Source organism: Polypterus senegalus, chromosome 2, assembly GCF_016835505.1.
Source record: "Polypterus senegalus isolate Bchr_013 chromosome 2, ASM1683550v1, whole genome shotgun sequence".
In the NCBI taxonomy this organism is placed as follows: Eukaryota; Metazoa; Chordata; class Cladistia; order Polypteriformes; family Polypteridae; genus Polypterus; species Polypterus senegalus.
Window position 1 is genome coordinate 148,806,510 of NC_053155.1, and position 23,116 is coordinate 148,829,625.

At 37.0% G+C, this 23,116-nt stretch overlaps 1 protein-coding gene across 3 annotated transcripts in view; it reads right to left on the reverse strand.

The window, feature by feature from the left end:
• The window catches only part of si:ch211-168k14.2 (phospholipase D1), a 213,282-nt gene that overhangs the window by 141,498 nt on the left and 48,668 nt on the right, over positions 1–23,116 (reverse strand). For all 3 annotated transcript variants that reach the window (XM_039744794.1, XM_039744793.1, XM_039744795.1), the window contains 3 exons: positions 22,916–23,090; positions 15,075–15,208; positions 10,884–11,029 (listed from right to left, as the gene is read on the reverse strand). In XM_039744794.1, coding sequence (XP_039600728.1) covers positions 10,884–11,029; positions 15,075–15,208; positions 22,916–23,018 — 383 coding nt within the window. In that variant the 5' untranslated portion in view covers positions 23,019–23,090. The remainder of the gene's footprint in view (positions 1–10,883; positions 11,030–15,074; positions 15,209–22,915; positions 23,091–23,116) is intronic.

The window sequence follows — 23,116 nt, forward strand, 5'->3', positions numbered from 1 at the left end:
ATTTGCAAGTATTATATAGTGTATATAGATACAGTTTATTATATTACAATAAAAGCAGGTCTTGGGTGATGGCGGTGTGGACTTATGGCAGTTCTGCAAATATGAGCAAACACATCAAACCCCAAGTTTTACTTTTTGCTGAATTTACATACATTTACATCTAGTGACTTCTGTTTTTTAACTTTCAAAAAAAAGAAAACTAGTTTTCACACAGATGAATATGTAGCAACCCTCATTAACCATGAGGAAGAGTATTGACCAGTATGGACTTTGCCACCATTTTTAATTATTTAGTGCTTTTGTGTGCACATGTTGCTTCATGAAACTTGAATTCATATTGACACAGTAAGCTCAGTCACAGATAAGAAGCTCAATTGGAAGCTGGCTGTTTAGCTGGAGTGGTAGAATCTACTCCAGCGTCCTAGGTATGCATCTGAGCCATCTCACGGAGCTTTTGCTGCTCAGAAGGGTAGGTGATGATCACAGGAAGAGCTGCACAATAAGCTCTTTCACAGGTAAGCAGTCTGATAGGTACAGTAGATGTTCATTTAGCTGATGGGAGGCAAAACTTGCTCTTCTGGACTTGATCAAGCGTGAACCATCAGTTAGTCATGAGTTTTCTTGCCATTATTATGCCTTTCTCAACTCTACAAATGACTCTGTTATCATCAAAAAGTGAAGAATGTTTAAACATAAGGTTAATTTTTTGGTTAAATTATTTATGTTCTGCGATTTAAGGTAAAGCAATATTGCCTCTTTGTCATTTTATTAATAAGTCTGAAACATTTTTCCATAAAGAAAATAATAAAAAATTTTATATTTTTACCAAGATTTTAATTATTAGACATTTAAATTGCAAGTTCTGACTTACATATATAATCAGGTTATGAACTTTAGGAGGAATGAAACTCATTTCTAACCTGAAGGCTACCTGTTCATATGATTGGCTCTTTAGCAACTTTACAACTTGTCAATAGTCCTGTATCAAGAAGAAGTGAGAAAAGTGACTGCACAGGATGGTTGAGGTCTTTAAATGTAATGCTCGATTTTCTTATGCAGCTAGGTGTTAGTAATAACTCTGTGCTGCCTTCAATACCTTCTGCTGTGCTTTACGTTCCTGAGTCAAGCAGGTATGGCAACAGGATGTGAGGACAGACTGCACAGTGCACCAGTAGAAGTTTGTGAGATGATGAAATGCAATCTGCCCTCAGACAGCTAAGAAAGTAGAGGAGCTGATAAGCCTTTTTTTACAAGAGACAAATCAGTTTTTGTCAGTTTGTCAGTGATAGTCATTCCAAGAAATTTAAAGCTGCTCAGTCTTTCAACAGGATCCCCTCGAATGTAGATGAAAATGTGGTCTGCCTTCCACTTTCTGAAGTGTATGACCAAAAACTCAAATTTGAAATACAAAATGTAAAACAAAAGGACAGATCAGGAACTGCAAAATATTCATCAAAGTTTCCACAAGATTAATCAAAAATGCCACAATCCATAAAATGGAAAATCCAAAGAACTAAGCACTATTCAAAACCATGGAATCAAAAACAAAACGTTCAGAAGACCATAAATATTAAGCCAAATAACATGTTTATTGTGACAGGGTTTTGAGGATGACCCCCCGGCCTATTCTAATACATCAGATTGGTAGTATCCCATTGTATTTTAGCTAGGATTCCCCTGGCTCAGGATCAAATCTTTTTTTTTTTGTCATTTTTGTTTATACTTGAGCCATTTATTTATGTTAATGTGATTAATTGTTTACTTTATTCCCAATACTTTAGTATTAAGTTCCTTGTATTTGTGGGAGGTTCCCCAAGAGGCAGGGCAAACTGCCCATCATAAAGATGGGGGCAACCTACAGTTCCTTGCAGTTCTTTTCGAATGCATTTGGGAGTTTGTGAGTGATTATTGTGTATCTTTCTGTACTTTGTGATTCAGTGGATTTTTTTGGCCTTTTTGCTCTGTTCTTGGCTACTCTTTGGATTTTGTATTGGGACTTTGTTTGCATTGCCTTGTACTATCTTTGCCTTTTTACCTTTTGTGTTCCACAGAGCCTCTTGTTATTATAAAGGATTTTTGTAAAGTAGAAATCTTTTTATATATAAATATTCTATGTTTGCCTTTGTTACAAGCCAGGTTTGACGGTTTCTTTAGTGGGCATTTTAGGGATATTTTGGGATCTTTTGCTTGTGAACTGTCAAGATTCATAACACATCCACAGGTCTCTCAAATAGTCCTCAAGTGACTGTAGCCCTAATGGCTGCTGTTATATTTGAAGACAATAAGTTTCAAAAACTCTTGAAAAATTCAAAAAGGCTAAAGGATTAAAGACCAAAAAAATGACTAAAATGGCAAAGCCAAAAGAAGGAGAGGGGAACTGCTAAAACCCCTAGTATAAATAAGCAAAACCTTAATAATTTAATTTCATTTATTAAATAAAGAAAATAATTCAACCAAAAAACACAAAGGGCACAAGATGTCTCAATAAAAATAATGTGAAAATTATAAAACAAAGCTATATTTCAAAATTAAACACTAAAAAGTAATTATTGATTTCATAAAGCAAACAGTAAGCATAATTTCACAAAGAAGGCCACAAAACCAAGAGTTATTCAACAACAAAAGACCAAACAAAAAAAGCAGTCAAAAATGGACAAAATGTTTATATTGCTAAATGCATAAAGACACTATTTTGCATATAAGCAAACGGTACTTTCACCTACACAGGGTGTTGTGGAGGCTTTCATTTACTTCAGTGGTACAAAGTGCTCCTTCAACACATAAACGGTGGCTTGTCTTAATATTAAGACCTGTGCTTGGCCTAGGAATTTTAAGCTCCTGGACTTTAATGGTAGCCCAGTTTTACTGGTGTCATACATGTGCGCATGGGAGGCAGCTAAAGGGCCTGAATGAGATTAATTCCACACCAGACCAGGGGATGGCAAAGTGCATTACTCATTCTCTCTCTTCTCTGCAGACCAGTTACAGGAAATCTCTGCCAGGCACCAATGACGCCACTTCCATTTTCCTATCGCAATGATGTCATTTCTGGTTCCAGCCCCAAAGATGACATCACTTCTGGTCAAGGCCTCGATGACGTCACTTCCTGTTCCAGCCCCAGTTAGCTCGTCACTTCCACTCTCTATGATATCACTTTCAGTTCCGGCCCCTATGATGACATCATTTCCTTAACTCTCGTTTAAGGACGCCATCTTTGTGCCAGAGAATCAGTTCTGTCATGGACTCGAACCTGTACACACTGTACTTGCTTAAACTCAATTTGCAGCCAGGGAATATATGGGTGGACTGCCCCAAACCTTTGTGATGTCTCCAGTCATTTCTTGTGACACTGGGTATATGGAGGACCCATGATAGAAACCCTGCATATAGAAAAAATATCATTTTTGTGTTGGAAATCTGTAAGCACCAGCTCATTTTGGGTCAGCCCCAGCTGAATTAGCACAACCATTAAAGTAACTGGGCCAATAGTGCTAATTGTGGCATATGGCAATATGCAAAATAGCCTCTCTTACTGTATATTCTCATAATGCCAATGCCGATCAGCTCCTACACAAACAACCTTTTTACTTTGACTGTACTCAGAAGCCAATGACTTTATTTATGGGCAGTGGATTTATTTGTGAGCTCAGTAGTCCTGCTGGCATGATCTTTTTTGTTTTTTTTAGAGACAGGAGGATGGTTTGCTCTGACCACATAAATAACTAAGGAGATAATAAAATCACTGTTAGAAGCTGCCCACTTTCCCTTATCTTTCCACCTCCACAATCAAGTCTGTGAGTCCTATATAAGTACCAAATTAGAATTTCACAGTTCTAGTGCAATTTGATATATACTTGAAAAAGAGGGATGTTAAAGTCTTCTTTTGATACTGCCACTGAGTATTAGAAGTATATAGGCATGTCCTATAGATTACAAAACAACATATTTACGTCAGATTTGTGATGGTCTATGTAGATCATATATATGCAAGAGGTTTAAATGTGTAAACTTCAGACCAGTGGTGTAGGTGCAAAAGCAATCCAAGTGTTTTGGTGTAAAAGCAAGTCATTTACAGCAGTGAATTAACATCAAATTCCATGTGAACATTGGTAAAAGTGTTGTTGAAATGTTGGGGCTCCTGAAAGTGGCATATAGTGAGGAAGCTATGGAAAAGTCAAGTGTCTTTGAGTAACATGAGAGGTTCAAGAAAGGGCGAGAAGATAAGAATGACAACACTAGAAGTGGCTCATCTATCCTGACAATGCCCTAGGCTATGATGTGCTCAGTGTTCATGAATTCATGGCTAAGAAATCAATTACCAAATTGTAACATCCACCCTTTTCACCTAACTCAGCCCCTTGTGACTTCTGTCTTCCCAAAAATAAAAACTGCCATGAAAGGACAAAGATTTTCAGACATTTTGTACATCCAGAGTAACATGACAAAGGAATTGAAGGATATTTCAGAAACAGTATTCCAGGTATGTTTCCAGCAACGGTGATATCACCTAACTATGGAATGGAGTTTACATCAAATGTGACAATTGCCACTAGAGCACAGATACACATTTATTTCTATACAGGTTCACTCTGGAAATTAAACTGCCATACCTCATATTCATCCATTTCCCAACCCGCTGAATCCGAATACAGGGCCACGGGGGTCCGCTGGAGCCAATCCCAGCCAACACAGGGCACAAGGCAGGAACCAATCCTGGGCAGGGTGCCAACCCACCGCAGGACACACACAAACACACCAGGGCCAATTTAGAATCACCAATCCACCTAACCTGCATGTCTTTGGATTGTGGGAGGAAACCGGGCGCCGGAGGAAACCCGCAGACAGGGGAGAACATGCAAACTCCTCAGCGAGGACCAGGTCGGGTCTCCTAACTGCGAGGCAGCAGCGCTACCACTGCGCCACCGTGCCACCCATACCTCATATTTCATAGTTTTATTGCCTTGATGCAATCTCAGTATGATTTTGTTTTTCTCCGGCACAAATTGCTTTTAATATCAGTGTGTTTGAGTCTTAAAAGGGTGTTAGGTCCTATCCAAGGCATAAGCATTCTTTGGACTTTCTGAACTAATGTACACTTTTAAGAAAATCAAAGCACCACTGCAGATGAAAACATCCTAACTACTGTGTTGGCTAGAGGGTTTGGCTTTCTACTAAACTTCTCAGACTCCAAGTGTATGTAGAGTAGGCCCATATCACACAGGCAGCCTCTAACAGACATACTGTACTGTAGCAATGCTCAGACTACAGAAAGTTACAGAACTTAATTGGCTAACATTTTTTTACAACTGCTGAACAGATAATTCCCATCATTAACAAAAATACTAATCCATTTTGTATAATGGATACTATAATGTATAAAATATTGCACATAAAGGTTTTTCCCTACTTTTAAAGCAGTGATTTTCACTATGAAAACTGCCTAACTGGGTTGTTTTATTGAATTATTTGTGCAGTGATTCACTTAAGAAGTAAAGGTCACGCCCAAATGAAAAGTGAAAAGAAAGTCAGAGACACAGTCTTTTGGCTGTTTAGCTTTCATTGGGTGTCTAACTGAAAAGTAAAAAATAGGTTATATATTGCACACCACTGTATATAGAGCAGTTGAAGGAAGGAACAAAGCTGGAAATATAAAAGAAGAGAAAGACAAGAGAAGGTGCAAAAAGCATCCATTAAAGAAAATGAAAGAAAAGATTAAAAAATTTGTCATAAACGAGTAGTCTCTTTTTTTTTATTTAGTCCAACACCTCCAAATAAATTAACTATATACATGCCCATGCCCAGTCAAGAGTATCATTTGATTTTTGGTGATCAAACATTTATGTAATTGAAAAGATGCAAAAATAGAAATTAACATTTAGAACCACTTTTGAAAGAATAAGACTTTCAAAAAAGGGAAGAAATAGCCCTATGAGGAAGATGTTAAGAAATGGTTAAATAGCAAGAATACCACAGAATTTGACAAATCAGGAAATAACATCACACCAAAAATTTTCCACCGGTAACCTGCAATGCACATTCCTACCAAGTAATCTTAATATTGGAGTTGATGACCCATTAACCTGGGATGCAAAAAAGTTAAAAAAAGGTTCAGGTTGTAAGTAGAAGATCTCCAGAAATTGTCAGAAAACTATCAGTTAAAAACTTTCTATCGAGAGGTTAGAATACCGCAATGGTACTCAAGAAAATATCATCCACTATATATACTGTAAGTAGAGCTAAGAACATAAGAGTGTTGAAAAGGGAAAGATACAGGGTGAGAAATGAATATCAGCAGACAGAATCAAGGAAGATGCATTAGAAATGAAGGAGTAGAAGAAGCAATGTGATAGCGGTATTTAAAGTTAATAATGGGAATGTGGGCCAGTCACTAGTCTCATAGCAAAGTTTTTATGAGGCATTAGATAAGAGGTATGCACATTTAAACTGGGGATTGTTGGAAGAAAGAGTGATATTTTGAAAATGATATTTTATTATATAGTACTGGAGGAAAGAAGGTCATGATGGCAAATTTAATCAACAGGTGAAAGTTTATAGGCTGCAAAACAGCATATGATATAAAAATTGGTTTTGAGTATGGAAAGAAAATAAGAAAAAGCAAAAAGAGAATGGGTAGGAAAACAAGACCATAATGGAAATCTACCTGTATTAAGGACTGACCTTAGCAGTAGGTGAAAGAAGGAAAGTAGAAGAAGAAGGAATGAGAAACCTGCATTTTACAGACAGGAATATCTGGAGCTCAGAGGTGTCAAGGGTATATCCAAGGTTACTAATACTCAAAGTAGTCTAAAGTGAAAAAGAGATTGAACATCCAACAATCATAGGGTCATGGAGTACAACAGTGCCAGTTCAGAAATGTACCATTTGTCTTTCATTCCAAATCCATGTCTCAAGAGAGAAGGGGACCATAACTAGGAAGTTGAGACTTTATTTTGAGAAATATTAAGGAGATAAGTGAAAGGGAACTGGGGAGAAACAAATCTAAGTTTAGCAGGTGAGATATGATGGAGTATGAAGGGTGCATACCCAATGGAATAATTTTAAATCTGTCATGGGTTACAATGATGTGCTTAATGGAGAATTTTCCAAGAGAAAATGGGAAAGAAGAGATCTGCCTTCAGTCCAACATTTAATAAACAGAAATATGAAGTATGGTGTTAACAAAGTGAAAAACAATATTCATTTTAATAATAACCAAAAAAGAAAGGAAAAATATGTTGAAATATGGGGGATGGAAGAGAGGGCTAACTGCAGTGTATATTTAAATTGAGAAAACTAGATCTGTACCAACAACTTTAAATTTAGAAATTGTTACGGCTCAGTGCTCTCAAAAATGGAAAAGGTGTGAGACTTCCAAAACTGAGCCTGAACTACAGGCCAGGAACATAACTTGCCAGCTGAAAAATTAGACTCACCCCAGAGGAACCTAACCCTGGGAAACTGGGTGGTTCTGGTCTGTTAGTCCACAGATAATGAGAGCTTACAAAGTGCTTAGGAATACCCCAGAATACTGAAATATTTTACAATGGAGAGGAAACACTGAATGTAAGATAAATCCAAAACAAGGTTCTTTATAAAATAAGGTTTATTAACAAAAAATATCAAAATGCTGAAAAGAGAAAAAAAGGCAAAAGGAGTTGCCAGCATGGCAATTTGAAAGTAAACAACAGAGACAGAAAGAGTCAACGAAAACAAATAAAGAACAACATTAACATAAACAATGGTAATCACTGAATAACAAATGAACAAAAGAAACATACAAAATTACTTTAAACACAAACCAAGGGAGGAAATAATTATTACAGAAACAGCCAAAAGGAATTAAGGATATAAAAAAATCTAAGGAGGCAACGTGAAGAAAAATTGAATGCCATTAGCGTACAAATGTATTTTTGGGGGCAACCTTTGCAATATTTTAAAAAGAATGATGAATTTAAGTTTACAAAGACAAAGGTTAGACTTTCAATAGAAATAATAAGAAGCAAATGAAGTGAAGGGCTGCCTTGTCTGGCACTTTGATGAACATGTAAGGGTTGAGATATATCACAAATGCAAAATATGACTGTTAAAAGGGATAACTAATTCTGTCCCATACCACATCAGACCTAGAGAATGGCAAAGAAAGGCCCAGTTTATACAGTCCAAACCCTTCTCTTAATCTAATGACAGAAGGGCAGCTGGAGAGGGTGAAGTTGGATCGCCATCAGTAATATAAAGCAAATATCACATATAGACTACAGTAGAACAAGACTGTATAAAACTGGTCTGTTCAGGATTAATTAATTTGTGGAAGATGGTATATAAATACCAGGCATGTTTTGCCCACAGCTTTGAATTTCCGTTCTTTAAAAAAGTTAAGCATCCATCCAGTAATGCCTAATTTTAATGTAGACAAGCCACCAAGGCTATCAGGAGTGAAAAACTGTTATATTTCAGCCAGGATTCCTCCCTGTCTGGTGTTCAAATTACTTTTTATTGTCATTTTTGTTTAATTTTTATTAGTTTTTTTATGTTAATATTGTTACTTATGCTTGTTATTTGCATTATTCTGTATTTTTTTAGTTTTGTGTATTATTTAATTTCCGTATGTCTATGCTTGTTATGTTCCTTGTATTTTGTGGGTGGATTCTCATCTGTTTGTCTCTGTCACTGGAGTAAACTCATCCCAAGGCACAGAAAACAAGCAGTTCCTTGTTGTTCGTTGAATGGTAATTAGTGGTGTAGGTGATGTCCTGTATCAAGATGAATTCATATGTGTTTTGTTTTATTACTTCTTTTGTTTAAGTTATTTCGCATGTTCTTGTGTTATTTTTATTGGTTTCATATGTGATTATGTATTGGTGTACAGTCTCTTTCAATGCATGTTCCATGTTCTTTTTGGGTAGAACACCAAGAGTTGGGCCAGTTGTCCATCTCTGTTTAGGACAGTGGTTCTCAAACTGTGGGGTGGGCCCCCCTAGGGATGTGCGAAATAACAAAAAGGGGGGCGCGAAGATGTAAAAAACAGAAAACAAGAATCGAAAATATGAAAAATACATCTATTGAAACCAAAACAAATTAACTTAAACTACATTCTGATGCTAGAAAAATAAATATAGAGTTAGATTAATGTTGATAAAAGTTAAGTAGGTATAATAAAATATGTATCTATGATACTGTATATCATTAATTAAAAAAGAACAAATTGCTATTAGTGAGCTCCTTTCAAAAAAACATTAGAGGGGGCATGATTAAAACTGCTATGAAAACTCGGGTCGCAAATATGTAAAGGTTGAGAAACGCTGGTTTAGGGACTGCCCCCAGCCCAGTAAAGGAGGAGAAGGCAGGCAGTTTAGTGGGAATACTAGCAAAGCTGATTGGAATTGTTAGGTACTGTTCCTTGTTTCTGGATTTGCTGGCTTTTTTGACTTTTTTTGGCATACTTTTTGTGATATTTGTAATTTTACTCCAGTGGGTTTTCTTGTTTGAAAAAGTAAATAATTTCAGAGATTAAGTTATGAATCTGATTTTCAGAGACATGCATCCTTGTGTGTTTCACACTAGCCAGAAATTAATTCCCATGGGGGACATCAGATGCAGGTGTACTTGTACACACATCCACACATATCCACATGCCTTACATTAGGCCAATTACATTAGGTGTTAGCTTCCTACAAGTTTGTTGTGGTTACAACAAATTTAAAACAAATTAAATTATAAATGTATATGTGAAGTATAAGAGTTGCTATATGAAGATGCAAAGAAAAAAAAGTAACATGTTATTTAACCATATGAAACAAATTATGAGGAAATGATGCTCCCCAATAAAATTCATTTTTCAGCAAATAATGAATAATACCTTGTTGTGAAGTTTTGCATACAAGTTTTGTATGTCTTTATTTGTAACTTAGGCAAAGCAATGAAATATTAGTGTTACATTATTGATAATAACAGCAATGGTTTGATGGTTTAAGAACCCCTTCCCCCCTTTTAGGAATTAGTCTCTTTGAATTTTATGATAGGGTTGGGGTGGGTAGTGCCTCAAACAAATTTGTTAAGTGTTTCTCTGCTAAGGTCTCTCTGTCAACCCCCACACAAAGCCAGGCTGCCTAACTGCCAAGCTTTACCTTAAAATATGGTTTGGGGTGTAGGTGTGAAGATGTTTTATTCCCCCATTGGTCTGAAGTATGGCTGTTTGTAACTGGCTTGTATCAGAAGCCTTTAAGTACCATGATGTCCTATTGGCTCTAGGGGTTGAACAGAAAACCTATAAATTTGCTCACCCCTTCACTCTCTCTCTCTCTTTCCAAACTAACGAATGACCATCTCACACCATGAACTGAAAAGGACAAAACAATGGAGAGCACAGCTCGGCAGCCATATTGAGACAGGTATGTGGCCTGTTCTGAAGAAAGCTGACCACAAAATGATGCCTTAACTAGAGACATTTTTAAGTAACTAACAAGTCTGTGTGCCACCTGAAACTACAGATCACAATTTAATCAGGCTGCATGGATGCCAATATTCAAATGTACTTTGCATATTGTTATTATTTATGAATATTATCAATAATACATTGTTTAAATTGTAACTTAACTTCTGTTTGTCGTTTACTACACCTAATTGCCTGAGGTTATAGATGTAGGAGGGAAGATGGGGAAAAGTTATATACTATAATGCCTTATAAACAGTGGTAAGTCTGAGATTTGAGGCGTTCTGACAGAGGCTACATATTAATAATACAATAGGGCAAAGTAGAGTAATATAATACTCTACCAAGACAAAAAAACACCTAAATAGAAAAGGGCTGCCTCTTTTATTCACAAAACCATGCAGGATATTATTCAGGTTATGAATTTGAGCAAAGTCGACAAAAGAATACTTACTTTCTAGTTGGCAGGGGTATTTTAAGCAATGCTTTGAATTTAAGAAGATCTTGGTGTAGTGCCTGGAAATGTTTGAAACGTCGTTTAATTTTCCAAGTAAAGTCTCCATGGGTCAGCTCAACTGTGTAGAGGTTTGGATTAAAAACCTAAATAGTGCAAAATTAATAACAACAATTGTTATATTACTTTGTAGCAGTTCTGGGGCACTAAGGGTTATAATGATTTAACAGTATTTAATTTATTTTAAGGAGTAAGCCAGGGCACCAGAACAAGGGCACCACCCAGCCTGGTCCAACTCAGACACCCCCTCCCACACTAAGATAAAATAGCCTAAAATATATTCAGAAATCAATTTACAATCCCAAGTAAATGTACAACCATTTACAAGAATCCAACCCAGTTTCCAACAATGGCAATCCACAATAAATTACTAATAAACCTAAACACATTCCAAAAACATAGTCCAGATTACCAGATGTTGATGGTCTAAAAATGCCTAATTGAACACCTTTTTAGAAAAATGTTAACCTAGTTCCACTGTATTGTCAGATGGCTGGAGATAATTTAATGTAAAGAGTATGTGTCCTTCTGATGACAATGAAGAAATAACATAAATACAAGAAATACAAGTGGACTGGGCTTTCATCATCCTCCCCTTCATTTGTTCAGTTATTGACTAAATAAATTCTAATTATTGATGAACTGGTGTATCTTGTTTGAGTAGGTTGTGACCTATAGTTTATTCTAGATAGCTGGTTAAATGGCAAGGGCTAACAATTTAGTGTTTCCCCCCCGTAATCTCATGACCCACCACATTCATTGTGAACTAGAGCTCAGGCAGCCTTTTATTCCATTCCTGATGGTGTTCTCTGACAAAGGATGCAGTAATTTTAGGGTTTGGTTCACCCGCTCAGTGTGATTAGATTGGGTTTGACACATCTAGTCTTCCTTTACTGTTTCTAAAAGACTTCAGTAACTTACCTGATAAACTACAGACTCCTGTTGGTTACAGTGATTTTTATAATTCCTTCTTTCATTTGGAAGGGTGGATCAGACCTTCTTTGCTGTGATACTGGCCATTGGGAATACCTGTCAAAAGACTCCATGACCACTGTCAGAATGGGCCTCCTATGCTTGCTGGCAGAGAACAGTTTTATGAGGCCACAACTAAGCACTCCCCTGGTGATGTCACAGTGGACTGGAGCTATTGGCATAATTTTAATTTCTCCTTAGGGACACATAATTATATATCTGCTTATATTCAACTATCTATCTATTGACATGGAACCAGATATCCTTGTGAAGTGTCTGTCATCATGGCACTTCTGAATAATGTATTTATTCTCCCAAGGTTGTGACCAATTGGGCTATCATGGTTATATTACAGATGTTCAGGCACATGCATCTTGGGAACCACCCACTGATAACAGCAAACCTATGTTGTTATAGCACCCATCAGAGTTCCTTATGCACAGCCTTTTCTCTACATACAGGACTTGGGAATTGAGACTTAAACATGTCCTGCGTGCTTAGGTGAAAATCATGCCAAGGATTAGAGGAAGGTACCGCACATACAGTACCATGAACACAGGCCCACGTACCTTGGACAATCTTGGACAACTGAGCAACATTTGCATAACCCTTCCGATAGCACACTTTGAATGTATACTAGTGGAACTATAACATCCATCTTGTTAGCCTAGATGTGGTATTTGAGCAATCAAAAGCCCAAGTCAGAGATCTGTGGTCCATGTACATTTCAAATGTTGTCCCATCAAAGAAATGTCGCCACTTCTCAACAGCTCACACAACTGTGAGGCGTTCATTGTTGGTAATGCAATAGTTATGCATGGCACCATTTTAATTATCTTGAAGTGTAAGTTACTCTAATAATCTTTCCACTTCCTGATCCATTTGGTAACTCTCATCTGTGTGTTTCTCAAATGTAATAGATAGATTTGGTTTTTCCAAGACTGGAGACGATGCCAAAGCTCTTTTCAATGCATTGAAGCAGTCTTGGCATGCTTGAGACCACTTCCAAGATGACCCCTTTAACCACAGATGTAACAATGGTGTTGTGGAGTTGGAATAAATTTGTGGAACCACTCAGCCATCCCCAGGAACCACTGGAGACATTATACCTTATGAGACACTGGGTAAACCATGTCTTTGGGTCAACCTTCATCCCACCCATTGACACCACATGGTCAAGGAACCTAAGCTGACGATGGAGAAATCTACACTTCTTAATAGATAACGAAAGATGACATACCTTACCTTTTTCACCATGGCACCATCCCATCTGCTAGAAAGAATTTAATTTGTGCAAAATCTCTAAGTATCTCATGAATGCACTTTAAGCTTTCCACCAACTTACATTTCATTAATGTAAAACTGCTGCCAGTATCTACGAAGGCACCAGCAGTGACAACTTGTACCTGAGAGGGACAGGATAACATGTACTATAGTGACATTGACGCAGGGTCCAGCTGTGGCTTTCCTTCATAGTTTAGTACAGGGTGCCTCCCAAAGCATGCCACCCTATGAGGTCTGCAAAAACCTTAATGGCAGCGCAGTCCTTTTCCACTCAGGACCACAGATTTAGCAGCATATCAGATGATGTCACCACCCTCTAAATGTAATAGCCAAACAAGAACAAACATCTCAAGAACATGTCAAAATGTCTCCTCCTTGCTTATATGATGCCACCACTTAAGACACAAACTACCAAATTTAAAAACAAGGTTCCTGAATTTCAATGATGTTCATTACAATGTACAGAAGTTCTCTGCCAACAGTGTCTGGTAAACATTACAAAGGAAGGCATGCATTTCAGCAAGAGTGAGATAAACCACTGATTGTTGCATTAAGGAATCCCTGCAGCTCCACATCACTCAATGCATGCAGCTCCACGAACAGGTCAACTTCTAACCCTAATCTACAAAACAGAGCAGCAATGAAAATGTGTTCCCCATACTTCATTGCAGGGATCAACTGCTTCAGTGGCTGTGAAAAGGTCGCACCAGCTCTCCTGCATCTGCCTCCAGTCTTCCTCCTCTGTTGTATCCTCCAGGCACTGTATGTACCGCACAAATTATTTTTCAAGAGGTCGAACCCTTACAGGCACATCAACAGATACTTGGGCAGCTGTTGCATCAATGAGGTCATACACAGTCTTATCACTATTGTTAAAACCCTGAATCATGTTGTTGACACGTGCCTCCAGATGTTCTAGGTGCACTCTCAGGTCTTGCAGAACTTGTGCCTCGCTGCTCTTTTTTGGCTTCAGGCTGCAGATGCACACCGAGGCTTGTGGCCTCATTAACCTCAGGAGGATCTCTGAGTGATACATGGGATACTTTTGGAACCAGTCTCAAGTCCATGAGTGGAGCATTCACCTCAAGCTCCTTACCCTTCCCTAGGCTTTCAATAGACATGACAACTCGCCAAAATCTAAGCTGCTGAGCTACTAACATTTATTTAGATTTGTTTTTAATGGGGCAGCATGGACACCACCCAGCCTGGTCTGACTTGCACACCTCCAAAAAGACACAACACACTTAGGTAAAATAATGTAAAAATGTATTCAAAATACTATTTAGAACCCAAATCTAAAACTATTTACAAGAAGCTATCCTAATAACTCACAACAGTGACACAACAAAATGCTAACAAACACCAGCACAGTTCAAAAACAAAGTCCTGATTACCAGATGAACTTGATGGAGAGGTATGGAAAAATCCCCAGGAGAGAAACCCTTTGTTATCCTTGTCCCTCCGCATCATCAAATGTCAAGTGATGATCAAATGGAAGGTGCACATGCTCCTTATAATGATAACTCAAAATAAACAATTAACAACTCCAACTAACAATTCAGACAATGAACAAAGAACTTAAATCCAGGAAAGAACTGTAATTCTAAGTGTGATGGTTTCATAATCCACAAAAAAGTAAAAGGAAAATGGCTTGTTGCAGGTTTGATATACAAAAGAAAAATGAGATTACTCTTCTGTAAGACTAACATTCTTTTATAACTTGCATCACCCCAAAGCACTCAGGTGATGCACTGAATCGAGTGCATGCTAAGAATTGACATATGTTTCAGGGAGCACTGCCTCAGGCTAAACTTTAACACTATAGTCATAAACACATTCAGATGAACAGATAAATAAATATACAGAATGACTTACCCTTGCACTCGAAGTAAATCTTTCTACATCTGTTACACGTACAAAAATGGGAACATTCTCTAGGAAGATTCTGCATTCTGGTGACTTGAATGGAAGAAAAGTATATATTGCACTGAAGGGAATTACATTTTGTTCTGAAAAATAGAGAATATAAATACTCAATCAAAAATGTTTGTAGCAGCCATTCATACCTGCATCAATTTCCCACTATCAAGCTATGCATTTAGTGGTTAAAAGTTGAAACAGAGATCTCCATTACTATACTCTTCATTACATCTCTGTCTTTGATCAGGTTACTCAGATTCTTCATAGTTGCTGTTCACAATTCATGGTATTATGTGAGAACTGGTATATAGATATATCTGTAAACCAAGAATTGTAACCCAAACATTTACCTTCTGCTTCGCCAACATAGTCCAGTACAGTCACCAGAGTACTGCAGTCTTGGCCCTAATACACTGATTAATTTCACACACCTTCATGTCCTCACATATAAACAATGCCACAAGGTACCTCAATGTCTCTGCTCTGGCCTGTTGTTCAAGTTACACAAGAAAATACATCCCTTCTTAAACAGGGAGAGATGATAGTCTTTGATTTGAGTTTGATGCTGACTCTCATTTTGTCTGCTTCTCCCAGAGTAAACATCAAAAACAGCCAACAGTACCTTTCTTTGACATTAATACAAAGAAGTGAAATGGGCATCAAACCATTTTTGGAAATGTGCCCAGTAAAGAGAAACACAAATACAAGAAAAAGCATGAAGTCACAAAACAAGTTAGTATTCAGGAACATGAGAAAGCCACAAACAAATGCCAAAATAGAGCTCTATAATGAGCTAATTAGTTACAAAGACTAAGAAGCAGAAGAAGAGGACAAGGAGGGGAAAGAAAAGGGTACATTAATGGTAAGAGTGGGAACACTGAATGTTGGGACAATGACTAGGAAAGGAAGAGAGTTGGCAGATTTGATGGAAAGGAGAAGAGTAGAATTGTATGTGCAAGATGCAAAGGGAATAAGGCAAGAAAATATGAAGAGGCCTGGAGTACATTAGAGTAAATAAGCAAGGGAGAAATGGTGTAGGTATAGTAGTATCCAAACAGCTAAAAGATAGTCTTGTTAATTTAAGTAGGGGGAATTATAGGGTGATGAGTGTCAAATTTGACCTTGGTGAGACTGTAGTTAATGTCATTTGTGCATATGCTCCACTAGTGGGTTGTGAGGAAGAGGAGAAGAGTGGTTTCTGGGCACAAATTGGTGAAGAGCTTAGATCAGTACAAGATGGAGAAAAGGTGATTGTTGGAGGTTATCTAAAGAGGCATGTGGGAAAAAGTAGAGAAATGACAGAGATGGTACATGGAGCGTGGGGAGTATTGGAAAGACATGAGAAGGGGAGAATATAGTAGATTTTTCCATGAAATCTGATTTGGTAATAGTTAATACATTACTTTCAAAAGAAAGTAAATCGGCTTGTGATTTAAAGTAGTGATGGAAGGGAAAGCCAAATAGGTCTACTAATGTATAGAAGATCTCATGTGAAAGAAAGAATTGTAAGGTCATAGATGGAGAATCTGTGACAGTGCAGCATAAAGAAGGTGATGGACTGGGAGATCAGAATCAGTAGAAGAATAAAACCAGATCAAGTGGCTCCAAGTATAAAGTGGTAGAGATTAAAAGAGGAAGAGCTTAAGAACAGGTTTAGGGAGAAAGCTTTAAATGAAGTGCAGTCATTTAAGAGTGTGGAGGAATGATGGGAGAAGAATAGCAAAGTTGTATTAGGAGTAGGTGAATAGGTTTTGAGTAGGATGACAGGAAGGAAAATACCTCTGGATTAAGAGACATGATGGTGGAATGGAGAGGTGCAGGATGTAAAACACATTAAGAAGGAGGCAAAGAAGAAATTGTAGCAATCAAGGAAGAAGGAAGATAGATAGACAAACAATGACACAAAGAGGCCAATGACAAGAGCCAAGGCACATGCTTTGGAGGAGGTTTATGAAAAATTGGAGACAAAAGAGGGAGAGAGAATGATTTTTAGAATAGCAAAAGCTAGGAACAAGACTAGGAAGGATTTTAGCCAGTTAAACCTGAAGAAAGATGAGCAAGATGTAGTCTTAAATGAGCATGATATGTAGAATCAAGAATAGATGGAAGATGTACTTTGAAAAGCTGTTGAATGAAAACAATTCAAGTTTAGGGTTTGGGGGTGGAGTCCCAAATGAAGGACTAGAAGCAAAAATAAGTAGGAAGGAAGTAAAGGAGGCACAGACAAGAATGAAAAATTGGAAAGGATTGATGAAATACTAGCAAAACCGTGGAAGAGTGTAAGAAAAGTGTGGAGGTGTAATACAGAAGATCTGTAAATAGGACAGAATACCAGAGAAGTGGAGGATCAGTGAGATTGTACCCATTTATAAGGAGAATGGCGATATTCAGGATTGTGGAAACTATAGAAGTATAAAGCTGATGTGACTCACGATGAACATTTGAGAAAGGGTTATATAGAGAATACTTAGGGAGAAGACAACCATGAGCAGTTTGGTTTTATGCCAGGGAGAGGATCAACAGATGCAGGCTTTACATTGAGAAAAACAGAAAGGTTTTCATATGGTGTTTATTTATTTGGTGATGGCTTATGATAGAGTACTACATCAAGAGGTCGGAAGGTGCATATGAGAGAAATGAGTAACAGAGAAATATGTAAGCATTGTCTAGGATATGCATGAGGGAGTGAGGAGGTCAAAAGCAATGTTGGGGTAACAGACAAGAGCCCAATTACAGTAAGTCTGCACCAGGGATCTTCTTTAAGTCCTTACCTCTTTGATTTGGTTATGGGTATCTTGAGTCATGGAATAAAATACCAATTCCCTTGGTGCATGGGTTTTGGTGTAGCACCAAAAAAGAAGTGGAGAGGAAGTTGGAAGAATGGAGAAGGGCTTTGGAAGATAAAGGGTTAAAGATAAATAGGAAGACAGAATATATGAGATTTAATGCTGATCAGGATTGGGACATTAACCTGCAGAGGGAGCTACTGAAAAGAGTGGACAAATTTAAATATCTAGGATCATTGCTAGCCTGAGATGAAAAACTAGATGCATAACCCATAGAGTACAGAATGAATGGAACAATTGGATGAAGATATCAGGAGTTTTGTGTGATCAAAGAATTAATTAAGGTTTTTAAGACAGTCGTAAGACCAGCAATGATGTATGGGGCTGAGACATGGGCAGTAAAGGGAGAACAAGAGAAGAAGTTAGATGTGGCAGAAATGAGAATGTTGACATGGAAGTGTGGGGATACAAAAAGGACTGCATAAAAAAATGAGACAATCAGAGGTACAACAAAAGAGGGAGAAGAATCTAAAAATGTACAGTAAAGTAGGTTGAAGTGGTTTGGACATGTAATGAGGACAGACAATGAATATGTGGGCAAAAGAGTAATGGGAAAAGAAGTACAGGGGAACAGAAAGTGAGGGAGGCCAAAGCAGAGGTAGGTGGATGAAGTAAAAGAAGATCTGAAGGAGCAGGTCTTGATTGATGAGGGAAGAAGAAGAATTAGCTACAAAGACTAAGAAAAGTTGTTCTTATTCAATCAATAAAGAGCTTAATGGATAGCAGAAAGGTAGAAATATGACAAACTCATTACAAATTTCTTTTAGGCTTAGGAAGGTTCTCAGAAATTATCATTGGACTGCTCTACGGTATTAAAAAGTTCATGCACCTCCTCTACCCTTGCTAGGAACATCCTCTGAACCACATCCAAGTTGGAGTTATTAATACCATTAATTATTGACACACATAGACAGGGAAAAAATTGCTTAAGCCCTTAGCATTCTTTTGTATAAAGTGATATTTCTTATTTTAGGACAAAACCAAAAAACAATTAAACTGCAGTTACTGACAAAAATAAAAAAGTGAAGAAAGTTTAATCAATAGTTTGAGCAAATAAACAAACTCAAGCCCAAACTAATACATCATCACAGTTTTTTGTATGTTTATTTAAAAGGTGGAATGTGTTCTCATTGAGTCCATATCTCAGCTGGGATTTCTGGAGTTTGCACAAGTTCTCTGGTATACCTTCCACATTTTAAAGACATGTACAGTATAACAGGTTTATTGGATGAACTCTAAATTCACCCTGTATGACTGTATGATAGCCTAGTGACTCCATCAGGGGTTTACATTGATAGACTTTGGCTACTTTGCTGATTTTAACAAGTAACAAAATGTACACATGACGTAACATTTAGGTGTGTTCAGAGACTCGGGTAACGATTTTGAAAGCTGCTGCATTTTACAAATTTCTAGTCGCTTATTAAAGAGTTAGTAATCACTATTTTGTTTATCAAATATTTTTATAATAGCAAGTGATATTAAAATATAAATAAAATAGAATAAATAGAATGTAAGGGCATGGGTTAGTAGGTTATATAAAAATATGTTTTATATTACCATTTTACAATATCATTAGTGTAATTAAAAATGTAGCTCAAATAGGGTTGTGCTTGCTGAAATGTGATGGTCAGTGCAATGTTTTTTCACTGAGGTGTGCTGGGCTGGTAACATCACATCAAAAGATGCCCATCAAACCAATACGCTGATTAAAAGGGCAGGCTCAGTTATGACATGCACTCTGGACCCTTCAGGATGTAGTAACAAAGGAGTAAATTAAAACAAAACTGAGTGCCATTATGAATAATGGCTGCATATCTATCTATCTATCTATCTATCTATCTATCTATCTATTTATCTATCTATCTATCTATCTATCTATCTGTCTGTCTGTCTGTCTGTCTGTCTAAATAGTTTTCATAGACAGCAAAGTCCAACTTGAGTGATGAATAAGTGGCATCAGTTGTGGTTGTATTTTTAGTTGTTGGTTATGAAGGGTCTGTCACTATTTGAAGTTCATGTTTCAAAGTACCCAATAGAGATAAAAAAAAAATCTCTTTTGAAGGCTCAAGCTAAAATTATTGACAGCATGTATTCATGACAGATAAAATATCATTGTATTGCTTCGGCAACTAATTATAATTTTAGCCAAATACTGAATCATTGAGATTCACACAAGTGCAAGACCACCTTTACAGGCAACCAAGCAGGTACTCCAGGATTTTACCATTAAGGTCAGCTGTCTAATGAGTAAATATGCAAAATATATAAGAAGAAGTGACCTTTCTCATGGCCAATTTGAAACATTAAACTCATCCATAATTGATGTTGCACAGAATGTTTTAAGAAAGCCAAGTCTGAAAATTCTCTGTTGCTTTTCAAAGGGAGGTTTTGCAATTTTATAACTTTTTAAAGAGCATTATATTCAACATATCTCAATGGAAATGGATCTTTCCTCAGAAACATCCTTGAAGAATAAGATTTCAACAAAATCTGTCCATTGGGAACCAGATTGTTTTAAGCAGATAGACATGGTAACTGAAACGAGATGCTTTCCATGTTATATGTGAATGCACCTAAAAAAGGATTCAGCTGGTTTAGGAAGTTTTTCGTTTAAGCAAAACTGAAAGAAACTGAAACAAAATTTACCGTTTTCTTATTAAAAAAATATTTTACTGCTCTAACTATCATAATTGCATGGAAATTGATTTCATGAAGCTCTCAGAAGTAAACATTTGTGTATACTTATAGTGTAAGAATAACAGTCATCATCATTCTAAACAAGAAACTTAACGGAACACTCAGACATACTCGTGAAACAAGGTCAGCATGTTGCGTACATTTCTTAGCTTTTAGGTAAGTACATTAATGAAATTGCCCAACAATGAGCAATTTTTGGTAAATTTGCTTTGGATCAGAATTAATAGCATCTTGCACTGCCTTGAAGTATGCCACTACAGCTTTTCATAAAGATGAGTTAATTCATTATCACAGAATTGAGAACACATTGCAGTACTTTGGGTGCCCCACATGAAATAGTTTCTTAGCAACAGCGAGGCAGCAGTAGCAGGAGCGTCGCCAACTACACCAGCAACTTTCAAGCCACAGAGACAGCAGCTTTCATTTGCAAATGATCTTCTAATCTGCCTTTTACCAATAGTGTTTGTTTAATTAGGTGACTCGGCAAAGCTGATGAAATGGGCAGAGCAATTGCCTATTGGTGGAATCTGCAGTGTGTATTAAAAATAATTAGTAATTAACACGCGGCTATCATTTATTCCTGAAATAGCTGTGCCTGCTCTTCTTTTGTTTTATATATATATATATATATTATATATATATATATATATTATGCTTGCATTTTTACACATTTAAAGAAATATTTGGCTTTTCTTAGAAAAAGATTATTACTTAATGTTGGACTTTAGCTGAGAATTATTTTAAGCACATTTTTACGCTGTAATACAAGGCCCTTTCCAAGTGTAAACATGCAAAGCAATAAAGCTGAAGATAAGGTGAAAAACTGATTTATATAACAGTTTTTAACTATAATCCTCCTCAGTGTTCCAGTTACAAACAAAAACGAGGTATACAGAATAGCTGTATTATTTATTGCAATCATCTTGGTTATCGACCAATAAATAATAAAAAGAAAGCTGCCACCTTGTGTTTCAGCCTTTGAACCCTTTCTCTGAAACACAGTTCTTCACCCACTCAGTCTAACTAATTTTATTTCAGCCTTTTAAAACATGAGGTATTCTGATTTTTCCTGTTTAAAACAATTTTTAATGGATTTTTTAAAATGCCAACCTTCAGGGAGGTCTGATCACATTTTGATAAGGACTAGCTCTGTATGCTCAGCACTGTGATTGCATTTCTGCACTGATAATATCCACATATATGAAGCGAAAACTACTGCCTAATCTTGTGTGTATAGGACGCAGGGTGCAGGACAGGGTTGGAAGCTGTTAGAATGCAGGAAAAAAACCATAAAAAAGGAAAATAAATTGCTCTGATGCTGATTTATACAAAAGGATGAAAAAATCTTTCTCTCTATTAATCTTATTGTTGAAAAAATCAGGAGGCATTTAGCAGATGATGAAGTATATCTTGAATGGATATATGACCTTTGAGATGCTGAAATAACTGATCTGCAGGATTGCATTTGAAGGACAGCAGGATAGCAATTCAAGTCGCCAGCTGGAAAACTACACTATTCCTGTCCTTGAATGTCTTATAGGCATTGATCCACCCTCCTCCTACACCACATAAAGACCCATGGAAAATTATTTGAATGCTTATTCTGCTTCACATAAAATGTTACCGTGTAGGTGTTCTCTTTTCTAAGGTCACTGCCTGTTGGGCAGGCATAGTTTTGCCCTGAAACCCCAGTGTCAGTGTTATGGTGTTCCATTAAGTCATTAACCACCTATTAGGTTCCTGTGCTGTCAAGCTAGTGAGAGCCAGGGCGGGGTGTAAAAGGACACACTGGATTAGATGACAAAGTAATGGATCTGCTCCCTATTCCGGCACCTTTGAATATTAGATCAAAGCAATCCTGCTGTAAAAGAGAAGGGAGAAAAGAAGGCATAAATAAAAAAAGTGCAGCAACTATTGTAGTCAAAGTAAATTCTAAAGTGAGTGAATGAAATGCTTGTGCATCATTGAGTCTCAGAAAAAAGACTAAATAAAGAGATGAAATTATGTTTGGTTGGTATGAACTGAAATTCATCTAAATCAATTTATTTTTTACCAAACAGAAGACTAGTAACTTCTAGAGCAACCTCTGTCATCACTGTCAATCGTTAAGATGTACGGCAAGCTCCACTTGCACTTTTCAGCATCATTGTGAAAGGTTAATAAACCACAATAGCCTATTGCTTCTTTACAATACAATTTGTTTCCGTTAACCTAATAAGAGCAATAAGCTTTCCACATAGAGATTTTTACCTAATGTTTCTCCGTCATAGATATCTGGCTTCCTGCCCACTTCCAGCTCATCCACATCAACCTGGAGGTCGTACTGTTTGAAGTCTCCCCCAAACTGGCTCATTGTGGATTTCTAGGTTTTTATTTTACCTTGTCAGATGCCTTTAAACTTCTTTCATTCTAGTATTTGATTAATCTGTGATTGAAGGAAAAATCAAAGGT